At 45.8% G+C, this 26,409-nt stretch overlaps 1 protein-coding gene across 2 annotated transcripts; it reads right to left on the bottom strand.

The window, feature by feature from the left end:
- Positions 1 to 4,226: 4,226 nt before the first annotated feature.
- LOC142804497 (LIM and senescent cell antigen-like-containing domain protein 1) lies at positions 4,227 to 26,406 on the bottom strand. 2 transcript variants are annotated; one of them, XM_075891119.1, is made up of 10 exons: positions 25,994 to 26,406; positions 16,787 to 16,918; positions 15,554 to 15,599; positions 13,850 to 14,037; positions 10,277 to 10,348; positions 9,662 to 9,739; positions 8,642 to 8,795; positions 6,859 to 6,997; positions 6,138 to 6,213; positions 4,227 to 4,451 (listed from the first exon to the last, which is right to left on the bottom strand). In XM_075891119.1, the coding sequence occupies exons 1-10, from the start codon at positions 26,245 to 26,247 to the stop codon at positions 4,331 to 4,333; spliced, it is 1,260 nt and encodes a 419-aa protein (XP_075747234.1). In that variant the 5' UTR covers positions 26,248 to 26,406; the 3' UTR covers positions 4,227 to 4,330. The 2 variants fall into 2 exon arrangements, with proteins under 2 accessions (XP_075747234.1, XP_075747235.1); XM_075891120.1 differs by lacking the exon at positions 25,994 to 26,406 and adding an exon at positions 25,843 to 25,912.
- Positions 26,407 to 26,409: the final 3 nt, after the last annotated feature.

Genomic DNA, 26,409 nt, shown 5'->3' with positions numbered 1-26,409 from the left:
GGGCAAAAAACAAGCGTTTTTAATAGGTTGGAGCATTGTAGGACCCACTCGTTACGCTATTCGCATTGTGTGATGGCTGCTCGTTTTTTCGGTGTTTTAAAACGCTTTATAAGTCGTATTAACGCGATTGCTTTCCTGACATCAAGCGCCTAAGGCAATTTTGCCAACACGTCCCTAGCACCGGAGTGGCTCAGTGGTAGAATACTTGGCTGGCACCCAGTGGACCCGTGTTCAAGCCCCACTGTGTCATTGGTATCAAACTTTTCTTTTCCTGATTTCGCGTGATGTGTTACGGACACCGGCGGCGGCAGCGGCGCTGCGCGTGACCCAAGTTGTGATCTCATAACAGCTTTCACTGTAATATAAATTTTATAACTGCTGGGTTTTTCATTAATGTGGCCGAGGACCCCATCGCGGTTATTGGCGATGTTTAAACAGGCTATACGCTTATGCCGACCACATCAGCAAGTAGATTATGCTTACGTCGATGCGGGCATATCGGAACGCTATCAGTGTCAACATAACATATATAAGGCCTGCGTTAAAGATGTATTCACTGTGCCAAGGGCTTTGCCAAGGGCGGTAGGAAGTATAACGCATGTTTTTTTTTTTTTTTCCTGCTGCCCTTAACATGTCACGCGCGCGCTTACGGGCTTTATCTTTCGTGTTCGTGACCTCATTTCGTGTCCCGATTCAAGAGAGAATCGGAAAAAGAGAGCGAACGCGTATTACCGACGTCCCATCAATGGGCGGCCAACGTCAGCAATAAATGCCATCGGAAGTCAACAAAGCTGATTTCATATATACGTGTTGCCACGGTGGTGGTAGGGAGAGAGAAAGAATAAACTTTTATTTCAGTTAACGAATTGTGTGCCCATGGTGGGCGGCCTCCTTACTGCAGGTAGCCGCGGGCCTTCGTCATCTCCCGCGCCCGTTGAACCATGCTGCGCTGATTTTCAGGCCCCTATCTGATAACTTGGCCTCGCACTGCTCTTCGGTTAGTGTAGTGTCTCTACAGGGCTTTGTCTGCTTCCTCATACCATACGGAATAGGGTTTCTGGGACATCACAGTGCTTGCAGTTGTACGAGTACTCAGTTGCTGATATGCGGTGAAGCAACGTACCGTGAACGTAGGTGTTACTTTGCAGCTTCCTTACTGCCCCTTCCCGAGCCAGGCTGGGCTGAGCTGGCGGATAAATTATTCTGTTTAGCCTGTAGTGCTGCAGTATTTAACTGTGCTTTTTAGGTACATCTTCTTTCATCTTTAGCGCGTCCTGCGATAGAATTAGTTCATTTCCGAAAATGTACCAAAAGAGTTACAGCATATTGCATGCTTGAGTGGCTAGACCCTATTACGGAATGCCAATAGAGTTCGCCGCTGCCCGAGCGCGCCCCACCAAGGAGCGTTGAGCAACCAAGCTGGAGCAGCCGAGCAGGTACTCCTCCCAAGCCTTTCTAGTTAGGATGGGGAAATGGGATGAAAAAGAAAGAGGGTTGACGGGGCTCAAAGCGACGACGTGGAATGTAGGCCAGGACCTGGCAGGTGAAGCAGGTGCCACTGATTTCTGTTGTAATGGTTGTCGGAAGGATTTTTGGGGGGATGGGGGGTGGTGGTGGGGGGGGGGGGGTGAATCGCAGATGGGGGGTGAATTCGGTGTAGCTTGGGGCAGGGCAAGCGCTGGTGTGGCTTGAGGTGGGCAGTGCCCCGGCCCTTTCGCTACCCCCTGCCGACGCCCACGCATGGCGCGCGGCCGCAGCGTTGATTAGGTATCGTGAAACCAGCGACTGAATTGACAAAGCTTTTGTTTTGCAAATGTTCCTTGCCATTTGCCAATCCTATTCACTAATTACCAACATCAGGATTCCCGTAAGTTATGTTTCACGAACAACTTTGGTGTGCGAGATCTTTCTTGTGAATGTGGCTACCACAGTCTTGATGTTCTTGCATTCATCGTGCATCAAGAACGTTTACAGTCAAGACGAAAGTTTATAAACAACGAGATACACACAAAAAATCTGAATACTTCCGCTGCTTCGGCGGTCAGCCTTAAATTCACATTTCTGGTCTCTTCTCAAATGCACTAACAACATGTGACGTGCAGTTCGACGGAATAAAGTCGCAAATTTCGGGAAAATTCAAAGTTTTCTACAACACAGTGAACTTTAAAATTTTTAAGCTTTACTAACACTAAGTACTATCGCGATGGAAAGAAACGCGAACAGTGCGACATCTGCATTCTCTACCGTTTCACATCTCTTACTAAGTGGTTGTAGCCTCTATGGTAATAGAAAGCTACGGGAGTCATACATGATACAGTTAAGAGCCACTGTATCGTCTTTTTCATTGCCACCGTAAGGTCAGAGCGCGATAAGAACAGCGCGCCGCACTGTTCACGTTTCTTTCTACCCCCCCACCCGCTCTCGCCCTGTAGGTGTACGCTTACGCCTGAGCCACACGCCTGAGTCTGTACGTGTCCTGTCACATGCCTGACCCTGTACGTGTACGCTTACGCCTGAGTCCAACCACCTGCGTTGTACGTTAACCGCGCTGGCATATGGATGATAAAGAGTGCTTACCAGCGCAAACGATAGGGCAGGAGGGGACAGGAGAAGACTTCTCCTGTCCCGTCTTGCCCTATTGTTTGCGCTGGTAAGCACTCTTTATCATGTTATACCAACGCGCCCAATCCTACTGTCTCTTGGCATATGGAGCATGATGGTGTTAAGCGCATGAACACTTTTTATTGGTGCAAGCGCAATTTAGGCATGGCCACAGTGGTTTTGGCTGTACGCCTCGGCGAAACAGTGGCTATAGGGTGCTCCGATGCTGATTAGAAGGTCGTAGGTTCGATCCCGGCTGTGGCGGTCGCATCTCGATGGAGATCAAGCGGTGGAGTCCCGTGTTCGGTGTGATGTGAGCGCACGTTGATGAGCGCCAGATCGTCGAATTTTCTGGAGCCCTCCACTACGGCAACCCTCATAATCATATCGTAGTTTTGGGACATAAAACCCCAAATATTATCTTTGGTTTTGGTTCTTTATTGAGACGGCTAGGTTATAAGTGCGAGTGGAAAAGCCTATGTGCAGTAATGCACCATGGCCTTATTTTCAGATGAGAGAATATTGATGTAACGTGTACTTAGTGTTAGTGCCATTTAGAAGCTGACTCGGGGTTATTTGGCAGTGACAGCCACAAATTATTAGTTGAAATTGCATTCAGTACCGAATGTATTGATAACCTTGTCGACTGTATGGCTTAGCTAACATAGCGAGCATTGTTTGTAACTGTATGCAATTTTATGCAATTAGCTGCAGCCGTAAGAGTTTACTGGCATGTGTAGCCTGTGCATTCACCTATTGCTGATGCAACAGCATCACCTTTAATCACCTTTCTATACTGTGTTCAAGCAATTCAGTGCTCGTTGCTGAATTTTTTTAGTTAAATTCCACTAACAAGCTGAAACTAGTATTATGCATATTATGGCACGTCCAGTGGCATTAGTATTTGGAGGGTCCTGACCCCCCCTGCATTCAAGCCAGGGGGGCACATCTTGCAAGTGTTCCTCCACTTAAAGAGCCCTTCCAAGGAGCAGAAACGAAGTGCAAAAGAGGAAGCAGCTGCTTTCCATACTAGAGGCGCCTAAGACGGGAGCTTTTTGAAACGTTACGGGTCACTTTCGGTGAGCTGAAAATCTTTATTATTCTTGGATTTAATATGGGATGTTAATATAGAGTCTCTACTGTTACTTATTTGTGTAGAAATTTTGGTGGATGTCATTTAAGGGGAATAATGGTTACAATTGCTGGATGGACTACAATTCTGCTATTAAAAAAATTGCCGGTTAACATACGAACGTTTTAAATAAAAGTTTCCACCAGTTTATCATCGGAGGCTATTTCCAAAACATATACGTAGTGGAGAATAGGGCTGAAGTTAAAAGAAAACTGTGCCTTTAGGGATCACAACTATAATACTCTAGTACATTTATTTGAAGGTATGAATGACACAATAATTAGAAATATGCTAGAGCCTTCCGAGTTGCACTTAGAAAATAATTTTTATCAATGTATAGCTTTAATTTTTTTATCATTAAATTAAAATCTATACCCATGAAACCAAGATAATCGCCATGATACTATATGTGTCCTTCCTTGTGATTACCCTGGATATGCGTGAATGGTGGCGTCTTACTGGTTCTTGTGTTAGCCTTTAAAATGAAACTAGCTTTTTCTTTTTCAATCTAATTTTTAATGATATAACACCGCATGAACTCTTGCTTTTTCTAACTGAAAAAATACACTAATTCCTCCTCTATAGATCCGTGTGTGTCTACTTGTTCGAAAAGTGGCTTTTCTCCGTAGTCTTGAGAAGCCGCTTTCTGAGCTCGCTGGGTAGCTTTTCGAAGCACTTCTTACACACGGGCCTCAGGTCGACGTCCAGAAACCTGGACCTGCGTAAGGCGAACGGTCAAACCTTCCGTTAGAATCAAGTATACAGAAAAAAAAAATCTTCACAATTTTATTCTTTGTGTTGAAATTTCATTCTTATTTCATTTTAACACTGTTTTGAGGCTTCAGAAGGAACACTTGTTGTTTCCTTGGTGTACAGCGTCAACGCTCCCGGTTCATGTGTCAGAGTCGGGCAACACGGCTAAAGTATTACTTTTAATGTGAAGTTTTCGTCCATGAGCATTTGCGAGCCAGTCAATCTTCAGTGGACATTATCCCGACGAGCGACTGCAGTTCCACTGAGTTTGCGAATTCGGCGTCCGGCGTGTAGCCTCTAAATCACAGGAATCACTGTCGAAGTGACGACAATTCACACATTATTGTTTACGTCTATTATGCGCAGATTACAGATCTTCCCTTATATTGCGTCGCGAATTGCCGTCTTCCTGTGACGTCACACTGCAGTGCACATGTCAATGAGAGACCGCCCTCTTGATATTGAAAATAGAAGTGTTTTTTTAATAGTATTAAAAGTACATTCAGTGCATTCGCAAGCACCACAATACTCTCCTTGGGGGATCTCGACAGCAGCGCTTGTATTTAGAGCAACAATTCAAAAATACATTCAAAGTTCTAGTCAGAATTCCAAGTGGATTTCCACTGAATATCTGCTTTTTTTATTTATCGCGTTGATAAATTAGGAAAAGTCACTTAAACATGCGATGACAATTAAAGCTTGTTGAAAGCTCAAGAAAAAAATTAATTTGGCAGAGTGGGGAAGGAGGGTCACCATCTTGATCTGAAGTGGGGGCCATGCAGGCAGATGTGGTCGAGTGATGTGCCACAGCGGGAAAAATATTCAAGGAAAGGAAAGGGGTAGGAGGGGGGCGGTGTATTATTTTTTGACTAAGCCGTTGCAAGGATATTTTACTCGGTGAAGGTGGGGATCTCCCGGTTAATAATATACACGTTCTCAAACTTGAGCCTGTTTCGGCACCAGAAATATTTTGCATGTGTTTTACATATGTATCTCATTGTGGATGCTCACGACTCTGATCGATCAACCCATAAGAAGGTTCGAGTATAGAGGGATCTCAATATTATTTTTTACGGCATAACAGTCGGTACCTTCAATACGGCAATGTCAGGGTGCCGTCAAAACCAATTTTAAAATTTTGTTTTGTCCTGTTTTGATTTATTTGTTTGTTTACTTATTTGTTTGCTTCTTTGTTTGTTTGTTTTGCTCTCCCATTCTTCTTCAATGGTAAAGCCTGCAGCGAGATGATAAATTTCCCAGAAATTTTAACCTGGTTTATCGCATGGCTCGCTGATGGCGACTATATCTACACTGACAACACCAACACAAATAATAAGTCGCAGAACACATATGTAACACAAAATTCACGAACTTTAGTCAAGTGGAGCGTTTTTCAAGCACACTAACAGTACTTTTGTGTTGCGCATCGTACAACAGCTGTCTCGCCACAGTCTAAAAAGAGGCCTCAGCTCTAACCTCAAGCCACGTTGCAAATGCAGTGCTGCCTTCTGCCACACGATAACGGAAAGATAGAATGAAACAATGTGGAATGATCACTGCCATAAAAAAACATAAACGAGACAAAGCTCCGGACTCAAGAGCAGCTAGAGCATGGGTGAATGAAAATGAAAATTATGCTGGCGAAACTTACTTCGTAGCAAGTGGCCTGTCACAATAGGAACAGCAAAAATGTGGCGGGCACCACATCTTGTTCAGAGACTTGTAACCTGCATAGTGGACAAAATGCATGGTCGGCGTTTAACTCAAGCTTGAAGCGTGCACTTGCTCGTTACTCATGCATATAGTCAGCTGCATAGAAATTTGGATTGCTTGGATTATGACCTCAATATCGAGGAAGATGCAAATAAAATAAACAGTAAAAATTTTCTCGGCATAAGCGTGCGCACGGGAGCGGGTTGGGGGTGTAAAGAGTGCCCATGCCAAGGCATACCGCTAAGGACAGCGAATCTCCCATCGCTGAGAATCAACGTGGAATCAACCTAGCATCACCTAGCTTAGCGATAGCCTAGGTTAGCGATAACCTTCTAGGCCTAGCGATTACCTAGAAGCAACATAGACAACCTGCATAATCTAGCCAAGGCCTATAAACAAACTGGAATCAACCAGATTAGTCTCGGAGTTGGGTCAGTTACTCTGTTCCAAGCCTTGCACGCCTTAGTGCAAGCTTTGACTTAAAAAAAAAATTCGCATGAGGTGACTTTGTATAGCTGGGTATGTATAAAAAATAAATAAAAGATATATTGTTAATTATACACCAACATGCCACGGAATATATGGAGAGTGGTCGAGCGACCCCCATCTATAGGCACGCACGCGTGGCGCGGTGACATCGAGTCCTGCTTTGTTTATACCTTGCGCCGACGGCAGGTTGCACACGAAGCAGACGTATCCGAAGAGCTGCTCGAAGTGGGTCTCGCAGTAGGCATGGCCGTTCTTCTCGTAGTGCTTGCGGCCCAGGAACGGCTTCTCGCAACACGCACACACGAAGTGCTGCGCAAGACGAGAAATGTTATTCGAGAATCGAGAGCATGGGAGACGCCACACGGCTCCGATACACGAGTTCGACTGTCAGCACTTTAACTGACTCTTCTCCGTTTCTCTTAGTTTGAATGAAGAGCACCTTTTTTGGCTATTTGTACCAGCTCTCTTTCTGACCTCGACCGAACCATTCTTCCATAAGAAGATTGTTCTCTTTTTCCTTTCAGGAAGCGAACCCGAGTCTGTAAAATGAAGCGAGCATCTCTTTACTCAATCGCGCGCCTCGCCAACGACGTCCGATCCAACATTTCTATCTTTTCATTCTCTCAGTGTTCATTTCAATAGGGGCCGTCGTTCTGCTGGAAAAGAAAAGAGAGAGAGGGAGAGAAGTAAAAATTGAATTCTAATTTGTTGTTGATCGTGCCGCAATTGCGGGATCTTGAATAAAATTGACCTCCTAGGATTCCTTAACGTACAACTATCAATCCAAAGGCACAAGCGTCAAATTCGGGTTTCCCTGACATGGATGGACCCTGCACGTCGTGCCGACAAGAAGTGCGCTGTAGACTGCCGGGCGAGAAGAAAATAACAAAAAAAGAAGGAAAGAAAGTCCTTGCGTTTTTACTCTCTGCTTCGCTCTTGCTATCCGCCATGTTAAGGCTTAAGGACGTTGAAACAAGATAATGCTGAACTTCAAGGAACATCTTATACTCTTGACACTGTAGAATTCCAACGTATTGTCTAATTCTGCAATGGCAACATAATCAGATGTGCTGGCGTAGCCAGTAGTGGGGGGTTCGATCTCCCCTGACTTTCTTTTTCAATTTTGCACATACTTGCTCACATACAAACTACACGCACACATAAAGGATGGCTGAGCAGTCCCCGTCCTGGCCATTTGTCCCTAAGCGGATGGGACGCTTTGGAACTTCCATGAACTGGTAAGAGCTGACAAGATGGTGAATTCGACAGTGTCCAGGAACTTTCGAGGAAAGAAAAAGAAAGGAGGGTGCACGACGTCACGCAGCCAGTCTCGGCAAGTCGAGCCATTTGGAATCCAGCAGTGTCGGCCCATCACGTGACCTTTTCCAGCAAGATTATGCAAGTGACGAGACTTGCCGAGACTTACCCCCGTATTCTAGACCCTCCCTTCACTCGACACTTCGCCTTCACTTAAGAAAGCCTTAAAAAAGCCACTTAAGGTACGGCAAGCCACTGCGTATCAGCGATAGTCTGCTGCGGTTCTTGAGTAGCCCAGCATCATTTTCAGCCGAGTGGTGGTGCAGTGCTCAACTCTGTCAAGTGAAGGATGAAATTTGAGTCGAGGAGCATTTGTGAATACGGGGGTTAGGGGTATTGCTAACCTTCTAGAACACTTTAGTATTGCACCCGGTTACTTTTAATCGAAGCGTGCATGTTCAGCGCAGACCGGCCGGCTCACGCAAGAGGTTAAAAAGAAAAGGAACTCCGCCGAGACTACAAAAACCGACTGCATGCTCTGACATGTTCTGATCACCTGTTCAGCCGACACGGTGGTGGGCTTCACTCGTGTGATGTAATACTCCTTCATTTCTTTTTTCCTTCCTCCATGTCAGGAATGCACTCTTTGCGCCCGTCAGTCATCCCTTACGATCATCGCCGGCATCGAAGTCGTACCTCAACGTGCCACTTCTTTCCCAGTGCACAGGCGACGCGAGCATCTTCGATGGGCCTTCTGCACGCTGCGCACACCGAGGTGACCATTTTGTCGTGACACTTGAGGCAGTGCATCTCGCCGTTTACTTCGCGCCCTTCGCTGGTCAGTTCCACACTGCATTGAGCCACAAACAATTTTAAAGCCTCTCTGGGCATCATGAAGAATTCCTGTAGGCTTCTCAGAGTATTTTGTATACCTTATAAAAGCTATAGAGCTTAAGCTGGATGTCTAGCACAGAAAGTGCACCGCAGATACCTTATTTCAGTTAGATTGGCCTTTTTTACGGTTATTTAGTGTGCAAAATAAATTAAAGTAATTAAAACAGTATTTTTTAAGTTGATAGTATGACATAGTCAACAGAATCATTTCAACAGGGACAAGCGAAACAGCGCACGCCTTGTGTCATTTTGCTTGCCTCCTGGCGAATGTATTGCTGAATACGTAAAACGCTACCCCCCGCATAACAAGTTTAGCAAGGACTGGGGACGTACCACCATTGCGCATAATTTTTCGTAGTAAAAGAAGGCTGCCCTGCCCTGCAGACGGCTTATGCTTGTCTAGAATGAGCTTAGATGTAAGAAAACAGCCACGCTTCAGTGCAAGAATAAGCGGGCTCCAGATTCAATAGAAATATGTCAAGTCCGCACTAATGTATTTGCACTACAATTCTGTACAATGTTTTTTGTCGCACACGGATAGATCAGTCTGAAATGGCCAGCCGAACTTTCTTTCATTACAGCAGATATGTTATAATTCAGGTTCGCCGCGTGTCGCATAGACAATTGAATGAGAACAATGAATTTAGCAATTATCCATTTATCGGCCTCTGAGGTGGGGGTGAAACTCAATCTTCACAAGTGTCTTACGACACTCGCCGTTACAACACTTTACAAACGTCTGATCGCAGTACATTACCGCCATCGCTACTTGATAGTAAAGAAACAAGCCTCGAAAGTTCGCACTGAGTGCGTCTCACTCACCTGCACTTAACGCAGTTGAAGTGGTACGGGTGGTAAACTTCGCCATTTCGCCTGAGTGGGTTCTCGTCAATCACCTCACTGAAGAAAAAAATTAAAAATTGTTAAGATATCGTTTTAATCAATTGAGCAACATAAAATTGACAAGCGTTTTATTAGCACTGCAATTCACAAGGCAGATATTAAAAGTTAATCATTTAAATAATTGTTCATTTCATAAAATATTGAGTTTGTCTGACAAAGCTGCAGTGTGTTTTAATTTCCGTGTATTTATTGAAAATTTTAGTTGTTGACTTAGACAAAATGACCTATCAGTGTATTATGTAACATTTGTTGTTGTTGTTTCTTTGCAGACATCACGTGTTTATTCTAGCTTTTTTACTTTTTGTAGACATGTTCTTTTAATTTCATGACTATTCAGTGGATTATGTTCGTACAGTAAGTATACTTTGTATTGACTTGTGCTATGTACTGCCTGCGTGCCGAACTGTCGTAGGAGAAGAAGCCTTTGTCAGGCCACATGGCTTTTAGCTTCTGCTTCCTTTCTGTTATAAACAGAAGAAACAAAGTCATTTCAATTAAAATAATTTTCACAATTTGTATAAGAAGGTCACTTACTCGCACTTTGCGCATATCAGCTTGCCAATGTACTCCGCTTGTATGACGTTGTAACACTTCCTGCAGTAAGGTCTGCGGAAAAGAGAGCACAAGAATGTACATGTAAAAAAAAGAAAAAGAGCAGTGACTCGGTGCGGATGCCACAGTATAAGTTAACGAGGCATTGTCTGGGGTGACAACATCATGAAGTGGAAGAAAATCAGTACGGTTATTTTCCCATTTATAACGATTTATCTTTTACCTAGCTTTTCAGATAGCCGGAGAGCTTTGTAATTAGCGAGATACAGACACGCGTTAATCCCCCCTTCCTCTCATAAGCCATATATTGCTGCCTGCACAATTACAGTTTTGTTGGCACTCAGCGTCCGTCCTCATATGTTGTTCTCTTATCCGTGCGCCAAGTAGCACCCCCATCTTTTTTTACCTAGAAATTATAGCATCACGAGTTAGGGACTGAGAATAATAAAGAAGCAGTGGAGCAAAATGCTGAAAAAAAAAAACGTGGGCCGTTTTCCCAATAACTATTAAGGGCATTTCACATAGGAGGGAGCGTCATTTAGCGGTGACAGCCAGCTGAACATTATCAACGACAAGCGACAAATACTTCTTAACGACTGACGCGTTCGTGAAACAGCGCAAGACGTTGCCGTCGTCATTGCTTTTTTAAAAAAAAGACGTTCATTGGCATTGCTTTTCGTTTCGTTCTTCTACTGAATAAACAGCATTACACACTGATACAGTCCCCTGAGACTCGTTATTTGATTGTAAGCTTACATGATTGTTGATTGTTCGTAAGAGGCTAGCTAATTTATCTTTGCATTTGCAAATCGTGCAGTTGACTCCGTAGCCAAGTATAACGAACAACAAGTGATGGCGTACATCTGAAACCTTACAGCATCTTTTCCCTTCCTCTTACGTTCAGGCATATTGGATTAAAAAAAATCACAGCATATCCACGGAGTGAATGATGATGAGTGGGGCGAAGTGTCCATTAGCCCATCCGTGCTTCCGTACATCTGTTCGTTCTTGCTTCTGTTTGTCGTGCTTCCGTCTTTTGTCGAGCGTGACCATCCGTGCGTCCATCCATGCGCCCGTCCGTCTGTCCGTGCGTCCGTCCACGTGTCCGTTAATTCATCCGTCCGTCCGTCTGTCTGCCTGTTCTTGCGTCCATCCGTCCGTAAGTCCGCGTGTATATCCATCCGTCCGTCCATCTGCTAGTCTGTCCATCCGTCCGTCCGTGCATTTATATAGCAAACACTCCAAGTACCGCCTTCTCCCATCTCACACATCCCCTCTGGCACATACCCTTCCCATCTCACATCCCCTCAGGCACATACCCGCTCTAGAGCAAGTATGTGCCACTACCTACCAGCGGCTATGTACTACTGCATACATACAAGGGATGGACAGACGCATGCCTTAAAGAGCTTCGCTCCTAAAAAGTCCCAGCATATCCACAGAGTGAATGATGATGAGTGGGCAAAGCTCTGTAGGTACATCGGTAAACAGTGAATCCCAATCGCAGCCATTCCAGAGTTTCGAGGAGCCTGTCTCAGTGTACTTGCAAGCGGAAAGCGTGAGGAACGCGTGCAGTTTGCGAATCATGGGAAAGAGTTCCTTGCAGGCATTCCTGCCAGTATTGCACCGTGTAGGTTACGCCCCGCATGAAAGTCAGGTCTCGGTTGAGCCCTTCGTCCATAAACTCGCACCTGCCTCCCTTGTCGAGTTGGTGCCGCGTGAACTATCTGGTGGTGGGAGCGAGCGCCACAGCGCCATCTAGCGAGCACTACCGAGTACTAGGGGTGGCTAGGACGGACAAGCCCGCATCGTAAATTAAGAGCTTCGCTTTCCTCCCCCCCCCCCCCCAAAGACAGCATTGTACCAGTGCCAAGCATGAAGTGCGGATAGTGGGCGGCCCTCTTTGCTTCTCTTTGGTTCTGCCTTTCCTTCCACCTGTATTTCTTTTTCTCTTTTCGCTTTTCTCTCTCTCTTTCCATCTTTATTTCTATTTATTTTTATTCTTTTTTGCTAGTTTCCCCCTTTTTTCTCACTATATATAACGTGTCTTCTTTTCTATTTTTAAACATGGTTTTGTCCAACATCTATAGTGGTTTTACCTGCATCCCGCCAAGTGCATACGACAGGCCAGGCCCCTAAAGTGCTCCGCACTGAATGCCGTCATCAAGGCGTTCGAAAGTCCAGGGAAATAAGACTTCTATTTGACCCGAGAGCTAGCTCAATGTGCTACTGATGGCTATGCTGTACATCATCATCAAGGTGATAGAAGAACAAGAGAAAGAAGACATCTCCCTGGCGCGATCACCCTCCCGACGAGCGCACGGTGCCTCCCGACGAGCGCACCCTTCGACGAGCGCACGGTGCCTCCTGAGTAGGATTAGGTGCCCACAGTGGCCGTAGCAGAGCTAGCAGGAGTGAGCCGACCAATAGGCACTTGTCTGCCACGAGACCGGGGCCTATTTCTCTAATTTTTGTTTACGACTAGACCCTGTGGGGGTGCTGACATCCCTCTGTAAAGTTGTTTGCACCGTGTGGCGCATGTGTCTCGCCCCAAGGCCGCATTTCGGGTGACGACCGTCGAGTGATAGGTGGCGTTGTGTTCGCGTTGAGTACCACTGTTGGTAGAGTGGTAGTGCCGGCGGTGACCCCTGGCAGAAGGCAAGCCTTGGTGGTGGGCGAGAGTTGAGCGAAGCTCTTCTGCGGTGCGTGGCGGCTGCCGCGAATGGTTGTCTGTAGCGTGGGTCCCCGATGCTCGGCACCACGGGCTTCGCGCCAGGGTCCCACGTGGTAAGTCAAGCGTTGGCGATGCCGCCTTGGGTATGTTATTGTGTGTTTAGTGTGTTACTGCGTTATGTTATTTGTATGGTAGCGTGTTAGTTACAGTTGATGTATCATTCGGCGGACGATATCGTCGTATAAGTTAGTTAAATAAATGTGTATGTGTTTGTTGGTTTGTACCGACCGTGTCAATGGTGTCCTTTCACTCCAAGAGCATAGTGCGGCGCACTCTCACCATGTTGAGACCCCACAACCCACGCCTCAATTCGCTGGTTAAATAAAGCTTCCTCACTCACTCCCTTCGATACTGTCACGCGATGCTCCCTCTTTTTCTTTTTTTTACGACCTCCACGCACGCAGGGGACGATGGCAGCTATCGCCACAGAGTCACCTCCCTATGAACGGCTCGATTTTGGCATCTCCTTTTCCGGGAAACCCCTTCCACTCACCACTACCACCGGGAAGGTGTATTTAACCAGACTTGCACAAAGTAAGGAACATGCGCATCGAATGACATCCCTTAAACGATTACCAAATATACAGCGCATGACATAATGAAGCAGTACTTTGGTGTGGACTATTTGGCTCATTGTCGGACTTGTGAGGAAGTGGCAGCAGCGCAAGGAACACATGGACGAAGAAACAACCTGAGATAAATCAAGTAGTTTCTCTGCATCCGTCTGTACCTTGCGCTGCCACTGCATCACAAGTGTGACATACTAAGCAACCAAGGCTGTTTGTTAAGTACCCTGGACGAAGTACATACATAGTACATACCTTCGGTGTATGCTGAGCAGTCCCTGGTCCGAAAGGCATTCGCCGCAGCGTCGGCAGCAGAGGCAGTGCGCGTGCCAGTTCCTTCCCAGAGCCCTGATCAGGCGGCCCGTGATTCCTTTGTTGCACTGGGCGCACGTCGGCATGAACAGCACGCGGAAGTCGTGCTCGCAGTAGTTGCGGCCGCCGAACTGCGTGCGCCACATCACGCACACGCCATGCCGCCATGCTTACGTGTCAGCACAGTCACGTCAGAAGTCTGAAGCATCATTGATGCGTCGGCACTTAGCAGGTGCCTCAGAACTCGTACTTATATTGACCGGAGATGGCACGCATGTCTGCCAACATTTGGTATGCTTCTTTGCGCTGTACTTATGCTTCACCGTAATACATTGCACATGCTTTGCCGCATAACTAAACTGTATTGCGGCAAAGATAATTAAGAAAATAGGTAAACACACCATGTAACTCTTAACCAATGTTCACCGAATTATAAAGCTTTAAACTATGCGTTAATTAACGTCCAGGTAATTAAACGCCAAAATACTACAGATGCCTACGGAGTCCGTTGAGCTGATAGCGCCACCTTATGGCACTTTCTGCCATCGCAAAACCGCAAGAACGTCTCTGCGTTAGGCCATTGTTCTCGCGAAAGGATGATCGAAGATCACGGGATAGCTAAGAAAGTGAAATCGCTCCTCGCTGCACCTGCGATTTTATGCGCATGATCATAGAATTCACTTACCACAATAACGCTCTTAATTAAAATGCATCTCCTATTACTGGATTGAACGCATACAATTGGCTGTGTCAGGTATACAATTTATACCTGAGTAGACAGATGTACACTCTGATCACATAAAAACGAAGTTGCATCTTACACCAAATTAAGTGTGTTATAACTTAAAATTTGTTATAAAATGAACATATATTTTGATCACTATGTCTATTGCAAGACCATTCTTAATTTAGTTTGTTATATGTATATATATATATATATATATATATATATATATATATATATATATATATATATATATATATATATATATATATATATATATATATATATATATATATACATATATATATATATATATATATATATATATATATATATATATAACAAACAGTTTAAGTGACAGCCTAAAAGCCTGACCACACGTGCGCTTGCACCCTGTCAGGCTTCTTGACGCGGTGCCGCGTGCTCTCCACAGAGGACGCGCGCCTGCGCGAAGCTGCACTCTTTTCTCTCTTCGTTCGTAGGGAGAAAACGAGGCACCGCGTCACACACACACACACACACACACACACACACACACACACACACACACATACATATGCAAGAAAGAGACGACGAAACTTTCGTGGAAGCGTCTTTACTAAACGTTTTCAGCTGGTGGACCAGCCTTCGTCAGAGTGATTACTCTGACGAAGGCTAGTCCACCAGCTGAAAACGTTTAGTAAAGACGCTTCCACGAAAGTTTCGTCGTCTCTTTCTTGCATACAATACGTCGGGTCCAGCGTGAATGACGTTCAAAGAATCTGGTATATATATATATATATATATATATATATATATATATAGTGTGTTCACTTAGACTGTTTCCGTGTTCATGACTTCTGTGTATATGTAATATTATTTTAGCTAAAGCCCTATAGAAAGTGAGGAAATGGCATGACAAGAAAAAAAGGACTGTACGTTACCTCATAATAGACGTCTCCGGGAAACCGCTGGAAGCACTGAGCGCATCTGCAAGGAATGTATTATCGTCTTGGATTGGAACTTGGATTGTAATCTTGTCGGATTGTATTATGTCATGTGTAGGCTTGGGAGACTATCGTTGAAGCGTTTTGACTAGCAGATATTGTAGCCTAAGGAGGTGCAGGAGACGTTTCTTTTGCGGTTTCAAGTGCGTTGTAGTATGTTATACAGCTGTGAAGAAAGTAAAGTGAACGAAATGAAAACTTGCCGCAGGCAGGGGCCGAACCAGCATCCTTTGGTTTCCACACCTGACCAATTCACCTACGGTGGCGGTCGTGTCCTCGTACACTTGATCGGGTATTTATGAACATGAAAACCCTGGAGTGTTGTCAGTTGCTTTTTCGCCCACGTTACTTGGGTCACATCTATATCACGGTTACTAATATAGACTTACGCAGTACAATTATCTTCCCCTATATCGTCCTTGGCCTCATTATCTGCTGGTTATCACTATGGTTGTGTCAAAGAAAGAATTGAGCCCTCTACTAGTTCACAATACAACGTAATAGTTTTCATTAGATTTTTGATTGATATGTGGGGTTTAACGTCCCAAAACTACCATATGATTATGAGAGATGCCGTAGTGGAGGGCTCCGGAAATTTCGACCACCTGGGGTTCTTTAACGTGTACCCAAATCTGAGCACACGGGCCTACAACATTTCCACCTCCATCAGAAATGCAGCCACCGCACCCGGGATTCAATCCCACGTCATTTCATTTTTACGATGCAAAATCAAAAGTTCACGTATTCAGTCGTCTTGAGCATGCAAAATATGTGTTTGAAATATAAGTCGAAAGCAAGCCTGTGTCGCACTTTCGTTGTCCGTTAGAGTTGGGCTTGATGCTTGAGTTATATGAAACGTTAAATCAGTTTGCGAAAATCTGCCATTTCAGTTCAGAAAGCAACGTATATAATGAGTAAACCGGTACATAAGGCATTTCTCAGCATATTTTTGTTCATATAAGCTTACATGCTGTATGAAAAGAAGAGGCAAAGACACCCTCAGGTACAAATTTTCCTTTTCGAAGTGCCCGGGTGCTACAGAAGATAAAGCAAGCAGAAAAGAACAGCTCTTTCGGGAGAATAATCACTCCCGGCATTGAGCTCACTTGAGATAACGCGGAAAATATTGCAGCTGTTTGCGTATATACTGACGAATGTAGACTGACGTACACAAAACATTCAGGATGCCAGACCTGGCCACAGGAATTGACAATCTGCTCCGAAGGTCCGAAGCCGTGGCCGCACTTGGAGCACGCCATTACGTCCAGCAAGGGCAGCACAGTGACTGAAGAAGTGCGGTTCCTGCACATGCACCACAACAGAATGAAACTCGCGAAAATATTTCAACATACTTGTAGCACTATATACTGACTGCAGTTTTCTTCTATTCTTATGACATTTAAGAAAAAAAACTCGCAAATAAGGGTTTCTTTTGAATTTTCCTAAGGCGACTTGAAGGCGAAAGCCATCTTTCTCATCTCAGTCCACGCTCTGATTCTCCTTCTCTGGCCCCACTCCTTTAGGCTCTGCACCTAACGTCTTTGGCCATTACCTCTGAGATCGAAGGCATTGCAAGCTTTATTCAACTGATTTGAATTTCGCACTGCCTCTGTTATCGGCCCATGTTTGACCAAAAGCGACGATGTTTTGTGATTACATCTTGTGATGACACTTGGTGTGACAAGGCCATAGCCTGAATTTTTTGGGGGGGGGGGGGGGATTCAGCCATACGTTACGTTACTATGTATGTTCGTCCACGTGAGTTTGCGCGTGTGCATTGTGCGTGTATATTAACGCAAGCAAAATCGAAAAATTTCAGTAGTATTCGACCCCCACCCCCACCAACCCCCCTGGCTTCGCCTCTGTTATGCGACGTAACTAAGGTGTCACAAGTTTTGGCGTTTCAGACGTAATTCAACCGTACTTTATGTGTGTTCGTCCGCGTGAGTTTGCGTGTGAGCGTGTATATATACGCAAGCAAAATTGAAATATGTTGGTAGAATTCGACCTCCCCACCCCTGACTTCGCCACAGTTATCTAACGTCACGAAGGTGTCACAAGTAATGGCGTTTCAGACGTAATTAAACCGTAGTTAATGTGTGTTCGTCCACGTGAGTTTGCATGTGAGCGTGTATATATATGCAAGCAAAATTGTAATATGTTGGTAGAATTCGACCTCACCACCCCTGGCTTCGCCACTGTTATGTGACGTCACGAAGGTGTCACAAGTAATGGCGTTTCAGACGTAATCCTGACGCCATACGGTGATGTAATCACGTGGTATTTTTTGTGTCATGCATGTTCACGATAAGGGGCGCCGGCGGTAATTCTTTGCGTTTGATGAGACATCGAATGCTTTCTCCTTAATATGCCGAAGATGCATATGATGCAATACACAATTTAGCTCTGTTCGACGTACGAGTTGCAATAATTCTATATACCTTCATGTTTTGTCAACGTCGAGCCAGTCGGTGCAGTCAACTTTCAAAAATGTCGCACGTGGATGATTATCAGAGAGACCGAGGGAGAGAGAGAGAAATAAATAAAAGGAAGAGACAGGAAGGCTATAACCTAGATGAACTGGTTTGCTACCTGTACAGGGATGGGGAAATAAGGGTCGGAAAGAGGATATAGATAGATAAATTAAATTAGTAAAAAATACACATGCAGGGCGCTCCGATCACAGTCATTTGGAGAGACCGGCTGAATGCAGGAAGCGCAGGAGCGCCTTCATAGCCTTCTTCTGCGACATGCTTATCAGATGTCCTGTTGTACCATATGACGACGTGGCTCTTGCGAAATGGGTGCCAATGAGCTGGACCAGTGAACTGGAATCTATCGCAAGCAGCAGAACGTCGACTGGCACTGCTAAAGTACTTCGTACACCGGCGCTATGACGTTGCATAACACCGTAAGGTGCAGGACATCGATTGCATGTATAGAAAGCGCATGGCTTAACATGGAGGTGCCCAAAGTGCGGAGACGTGGATGGAAGAAAGGCCAACCTATTTACAACATCTAATGTGAAGGGAAGTGGTAAGGTGAGCGCATCGGATATACGTATATATTACCTAACTGTACACGTATTATACGTATATAGCTGTTACACGCAGACGTATTAAGCATTGTGTTATATCATGACAACATTTTTCGATTTCGCAACTTCGAAAGTAGTATAAAAGGACGGCCAAAATAAGGCCCTTTACTCAGGCAATACCAGAAGCGATGAATTACGTGTATAGAGGTGATCACCATAAAAAGGATGCAACGCTTAATCGTTTTATCAATTTAGCTCTCCTTCTTCGAATTTCTTCGGCTGTGATGCCTTAAATTACGCGAGCAAACTCAACTACAAGAGCATTCCTTTCTGCGTTAACGCAATCCTTGCTCACGCATCTTTTGAAAATTTGAACGACCACCGCATTGCATTTCTGCTGGGCGGCTTTGTTGATTTTAAGCTGAATACGTTCCAGCCCATGCTTGTCGGCGGGGGCTACAAAATCTGGTCGAGGAACAGCTGCTTCTTCACCGCAAAAGAGTCATATATACTATAATCTACGTTCTCATATGGCATTCGACAATGACCTGCTTTGATCTTTGAAAGAAGAGCTTCCATTGTTCTTTTATCTACACTAACATTCGCGCGACGCTTCACTGTTTTGTAGATTTTGTGTATAAAGGTCCAAGGGCCGTCCTGTGGATCAAGTGCGACCGAAAGAGCAGTGACACGTTCTGGTGACCCGTAACTAGTCAAATATTCATAATTAGACTACTGCAATATGGGGCAGTATAGACCTATTCCATGCTTGTAAACAGTGGTAGGCACCGTCGACATGCTGAGGCGCTTGCAGCCACTTCGTGGTGCGCAGGCTCTGCCCAGCCTAAGGTCCCTTGATAGCCGATCCCGAAGCTTTCCACCACACTCTACGATCACGTGACAACAGGCGCAGCAGATGCATAGCTGCATCCGAGCACAGCGCTTTGGGGACGAGCCTCCCGCTGTCTTCTTTCGCTTCTGTATGATGCTATAAGTCACATGCTATATCTAATTTTGTGGGTTTGTCGTGTCTATGCTGTACGAGAATCATTGCAGTTTTACATAAATTACGACATGACAACGTTTGTCTGTGAATGTACTGACCTCACTCAGTTGTAACAATTACGACAAAAAGTAACAGTAATTACTTTTACATAAGGTGATTCCTGCAGCATGCACTAATTGCATGCACAAAATACATTTTGCATGATGCTTTAAAAAACGTCTATAGAAAACGCCTCTTCAAAGACAACGCAATGCATTGGATATTTTTGGTGTCTATCAATCTCTATTATAGAATGGAATTTATCCCGACGTGTTTAAAGCGATTTCTGAATGGTCCTAAAAACGGATTCTAGCCCGATATTAGACAAAATTTACGGCATTTTTTAGACATTTAGCTTCTATTTTGTGACGTCTTCTATATGTGTTTGTATTGTCTCGGATAAACGCTTATAAAACAACAATTATCCGTATTGAGTTACCTGCATAGTCGCGTGTGGTGTGACCTGCTATGCTGTAGAATAGGTTTATAATCAGTCCTTTGCTGCTTTTTTCTACCTTTCTTTTTTCATTGTCAGAGTTGAGGCAATAACGCAGTGCGTTACTCAATTCCCCTTTTCTCTTTGTTTGTTTTTCGAACTCTCTAATGGAGCAACGTTTTCTCAACGAGGACCGTCGGGTTTAGATCCGTATTATGGAGAGACCACGGCCACTAATGCAGGGCGTGGTTCATCGGAATCAGGGCGCACTCATTGACGATGTAACGGAGCATACATAATGAGACTACAACACGACCTCTATGTTAGGCCACCACGCTGTATAAGCTGCCGCATATTATTTAAAACAGTTGTTGCTGAGTGAGAACGGTACAGCTCCATAACCAACTCGTTAGATAATGAATGATTGGCACTGAATGTTGGTGGGGCGAGTGCCTCTTTCGCACTCATCGCAGGTCTCCTCGACTTGACTGCACTTTCTGCAAGTAGCTCACTAAACTGTCGTGCAAGTGCCGCACCAGCTACTCTAATAATAGTGTCGCACGACACTAGCGGTTTCGGCGCAGTGGTCAAATCGAGCGCAAAAGTGCAGCCACATCATTTACCTGTAGCGCTACTTGCACGAAACGAGAACTCGCGGGAAAGCTAGTGCTGAAGTACCGGTGAACTTGCGTAGCTTGACGCCAAATCGAGTGCAGAAGCGCAGGTGGCGCGAGCTCCGCTTGCCAAATCGAGGGTGAAAGTGTAGCACTCTTCAACTAGTGAAGAAAGTGTGGTCAAATCAAGGAGACCTTCTGCCTACGCTCATGACCACAAGAGCCCTTGTTATAGCGATGGCGCAGGAATAGCGGGTGCCACGTTATATTCACGCTCCAACACGCACCTTGCACACCGACGTCCACACCTCGCAAGACAACCTGATGGTAAGAAAACGCTTACGATCGACAGAGCTTGTACAGGTTGTGCATATTTGAGCGACGTGAGAGGCCCTCTAAACCTTTCGCGAACGCTGGTTGAGTGCACCACGATATGCAAGTGCCTCAACGAGAGCGTGGACTCCTTCTTTCATGTATCGTTGGCAGTGTACTTACGTAACGATATGATGTCGTAGGAAAAAAATGGAATGTGCTTGAGATAGTTAACGTCGAATAAATGCAACGCCCTTGTCGGTGAGTTGGCCTCGAGAATGGAGCGGAGTCACTGCACACGGCACTCAATCGCTCCATCCCTATAGCGCGAGAGGAATAAAAGTACAATTGGGATCTTTACTTTTAAATGCGAATGCATTTCTTAGTCGGGCAATGTCAGGCGTCCGTCGGGATCCGTCCACCACCCTCTCCCATAGCAAGAGCTGCAAGTGTGCGCGCTTATCCTCGCCCCTGTAGCAACCGGAGCATGGTGTCATAGACTGTCGGAGGTGGTAAAACCTCTTGATTTTGGGAAAGCACCGCCATTCACTGTACTCGCCGCCGCGCACTTGACCTCCTATCTCCCTTCTCAACCCCCTTCACGTCCTCCCGGTTTCCAACATTTTTTCTGTCCGATGATTGGTCTCCTTTGCCGTTGCCCTTAGAAACACGAGTATGTTGCGCTTTGCTTGTGTTTTTATTTTTCGCTCGCGCCATTTTTTGCCGACGCTCCGCGTAACAAACGTAGCGCGCGCTTTGTTTTCTGTGCTTTGTGTGGCAGCTATGCAGTGCTCTTGTGCCTACAACTAAAACAACCACAGTGAAAATGGCTACGCACTTTTCATGAAACCCCAAGGTAAAAACGATTACTTGCAAAAGCAGCAGTGGCTGCACAACATCGGCCGAAAAAACTTCCTTCCAAGGAACAGTGAATTTTGCGAGGCAAGGCATTTATGGCTCGTAACAAAGCATAGCCTAATGCTGCATTTGAAACACTGTTTCGGCCTGCTCATCAACATACGTGTTTTTTAGGGGTGAAGCTCCTTACGCCGTGGATCGTATGTTTTGTGTTGTAATAGCCAGTTGCATTGCATTAGATTTCAATAAAAACGGTGTCAAAGCATATCCACGGAGTGAATGATATTGAGTAGGACGAAGCATCCGTCAGTCTGTCCATGTTTCCGTGCTTTTGTGCCTCCATCCGTCCGTGCGTCTGTCCGTCCGTGTGTACATTCGTCCGTGCGTTCGTCCGTCCGTCCATCCGCACGCTTAGTTTTAGAAAGGTTTAGCGAGTGTTGAGCCGCAGTGCCATGAATACAATGAACTAGTATATACCATGAATGAACTCGAGGTGGTTAAAGGTGGTAAGTAGATACGAAGTGCAAGCCGTAAGAAAGTAAAAGCTGAATTCTCCTGTCTCTCATTTGCCATTAGCAGCCATTGGCATGTATACGTTATTCTAGCTGGGCGTAACCTCCTTAGTTTTAGAAAGGTTTAGCAAGCGTTGAGCCGCAGTGCCATGAATACAGTGAACTAGTATATACCATGAACTCGAGGTGGTTAAAGTTGGGAAGTAGACCTGAAGCGCAAGCCGTAGGAAGCTGTGCATGTGCCACCTCTCGTTTAGTCCTTGGAATGTCCGCTGGATGGCGGTGCTTCTATATGGGGAGTATATGATGAAAAGATGCGAGATGGTGGTACTTGGAGTGTTGAATAGATGGACGAACGGACACACAGACAGATGCATGAATGGACGCATGAACGGAAGCAGGAGCGGATGCATGGACGAAGGCAGGGATGGACACATGAACAGACGCACGCACGGACGGGAGGATGGACGCATGGACGGTCACACAGACGGACGCATGGGCGGACGGAAGCAAGAACGAATGGACGGACAAATGCTTCGCCCCACTCTCCATCATTCACTTCGTGGATATGCTGCCAATTTTTTTACTACGTTATCCACAGTACTGGTCAACATTTTTAAAAGCGAAGTATTTTTAGCGACCTTAGGCGACATTGAGCTTATCTATCTATCTATCTATCTATCTATCTATCTATCTATCTATCTATCTATCTATCTATCTATCTATCTATCTATCTATCTATCTATCCATCCATCCATCCATCCATCCATCCATCCATCCATCCATCCGTCCGTCCGTCCATCTATCTATCTATCTATCTATCTATCTATCTATCTATCTATCTATCTATCTATCTATCTATCTATCTATCTAGCCACCTACGACTTTTAGTTCTCCTGGCAGTTTCCATAATGGTATCAATACCAAGCTTGGTATACCACGCGCCGGTCGTGCTGATCGCGCCTGGCGTCAAACTATATATATAGTGCTCGCGATTTGCTAACGTAGCGTGGCTGTGCCCAGCGTGCACGCACGTCAACGCTACATTGGAGTATACTGGGCCCTTCATGATGCGCTGGCGGCAGTTTTGCTTGCTCCACATATACCAAATTCGGTTTTTCATGATGTAAATGGATGACGAAATATATGACTGGTGCAAACATGATAATCCTGACACGCGTGTCATGTAAGAACATGACAACATACCATGATCATAGCAAGGTCGCGGCCGTTTCACTAGCTCCACATATACTAAATTTGGTATCATGTGACGTGAATAGATGACGAAGGTAAGCGACACATCCAAGCATGATAATCATGACACGGATGTCATGTACAGTATCATATACCTCCACCTCGTATCATTATGCTGATTTTAGAGAGACATATCAAACTTTCTCATTAGTGATTCGCATATCACCGATTTCCACTGTACGTGGGATCTGCCAATTTTTTTTTATAGACAGCAAATACCTGGGAAAACGGTCTATAGATGGTTTCAAGGTCACAAGCGATTTACCCCAAAAAACTTCCGGTCACCTCATTTACCAGCTCCGAATGTCGAAACTGAAAGCACGTTTTCAAGTTTTCATTTTCAAGAGAAAGGAAAGTATCGTATTAGTTTTTCAATAAAGAAACGGGTGTTAAGTCCAAGGGAATCTCTTATAGTTTTTATGCAGCTCAAAAGAACATCTGTTTGAATATATTATGCCTAATAAGATAAGAAAATAGAAAATGAGGTGACTATATTCTAAAGCTCTTCTTGTCCACCGATGCTATTAAGGCACATCGGTGGACGAAACCGGATGTCATCAAGGGCGTGTGTTTGAAAACAGTGGAAGGGTCTCATCAGGCAGTGACATCAAGCGTGACCCCTTAACACGGCCAGACAGAGAGAACCTAAGATTCTGGGTGGTGTTTCTCTCAAGAGGAAGCCGCAGCCCGCTCGAGGCGTAAGAGACCAGCGAGGTGCGTTCGGCGTGACTGGTAAAAGAGCCTCTTCCCACTTTAGATGCGAAGCAGCTCATTCACTAGCCTGTGTGACGCTGTCCCTCCGTACGAACACGCCGCGCGCGCGTTGTCGCGGACCCAAGTAGGTCATGCCGCTGCTGCGCGTTGACGTCCCTCTTCCTCGCGGTGCACGCTGACGTCGCTCTCTTCCGCCTCTGCCGCACGCTCACCGCGGCGCCCCCAGCTGCCTCCTCGTCCGTTCGCCCGGAACACCTGCCTCGACCGCCGCTCGCTACACCGCCGACTCATGCGCACTAAACCTGACGCGCGCCTAACGCACGCGTTGTCACTTACAAGGCCTACGCCAGCCATCGCTTAAAACGAATCTTCCGGCGCTCAGCGCAGCATCCGCGCTAGCGTCGTTGAACCCGTGACGCCAACCGTGCGCGACGCTGCTGATTCGCATCCCATGAGGATTCCCTTCCGGGAGATGGTCCAAGTTCTTTTTTTTTTTTCTCTGAAACTTTGCGCTGTAGTTGTTACGGACACCGGCGGCGGTGGCGGACAACTACGGCGCACGCGACCCTTGCTGTGGTCTCATAACAGCTTTCGCTGTAAATTTCTCAACACGAATTTCTGAACATAGATATGCTCCCCTTTGCATCTTGCGTAACAAAGGCAATCAAGATCAAGTTACCCGATCTCCGGATTAGACGATCGCGATAAAAAGTGACAGTGTGATGATCTAGCTCAGGCGCGTGGCCAGAAATTTTATGCGGGGGGCGGGGGCAGTGTATTGATTTCAGAAAGGGCACTCCCCCCCCCCCCCAAAAAAAAAAATGATCTTTTTACGCTCTCTATGCCATGGCGAAAAACATTTCGGGGGGGGGGGGGGGGGCACGGGTCCTGTGTTTCATTCCCTGACTATCCTGAGCTAGCTAGAACACATATAGTATCCATTGACGCCCACTTGATAGCAGGGATGGGCCCAACGCGCGCTAGCGTTTTTGCCACCATGCAGCAACGAACGCAAAGCTTCCTTCAATAACCCACTGACCTACAAGGAAACCTTAACTCCTGCCTCTCCCGCTCTCTCTGTTTTTTCTGTGATAAATCCATCGATCGACAGACGCGGACGCGAGATAGGCCACACGCGTATACTTATATCCGAAGACAAATGTACCAAGGAATCTAGTTTTCTTGAAAAACATTATTGTCGCATAGCCTAGCTGGACCTGGGGAGATAGCCTGGAACAAACACTTTCAGGCTTTTCGTAGTTTTTGCCACCCTGCAGTTATTCATTAAATTAGAAGGTTCATGCATTAGCAGATCAGAGGTTCATATTAACTCTGTATAGCCTTAGCGCAAGTCATTATGAGCATTAAATAAAGGGACATAAACAAAAAACGAGAAAGGCACGCAGGCGACAGATCGAGATACCAATACAAGGTTATTACGCACCAAAAAAACTCGCCTGATCGGCAGTGCTTGTCGCATGAGCCGTGGAGCCCGTGTCCTCGTGTCCTGGAGACAATTGCCTCTACCGGAGTGCAAAGCGACACACAATGCTACATGAACCGCGCGCATACGTATACTGTGGAAGAAGACTCACGTGGAAGGCGCGTCGTTCTTGCGTGTCAGGTGTACGGGATGCGGCGGCAACGGCGGCGGTTTCTCTTCGTCGCCGGGACTGCTCGCAGGGGCGCCGCCATTTGGCCTAACGCCTTTCGACGTAGTCGTCACGTTCTCGTAGTCCTCACTCGCGTACGACGACGTCGGCTCGGACACGGAGAGACACTGTACCGCCTTGCGGAGCTGCTCGGCCCTCCGTTGGTACAACTCGGAAGAGTCCAGCGACAGATTCATCGTTTTTGCACGACTGAACACGCGAGACAACACGTGGAACTACGGTCAAGTAGAGCAGCGAGCTCACCGCTCGTCCTTTCGAGGCCTGCCGCAATCGCATATAAGAGCGGACCGCTGAGATACGGTAAACAGACCCTTTCCTGGCGCCTTGACATACGATAA

This window comes from Rhipicephalus microplus, chromosome 1 (assembly GCF_043290135.1).
Source record: "Rhipicephalus microplus isolate Deutch F79 chromosome 1, USDA_Rmic, whole genome shotgun sequence".
In the NCBI taxonomy this organism is placed as follows: domain Eukaryota; kingdom Metazoa; phylum Arthropoda; class Arachnida; order Ixodida; family Ixodidae; genus Rhipicephalus; species Rhipicephalus microplus.
This window is presented reverse-complemented; position numbering and strand designations above follow the sequence as displayed.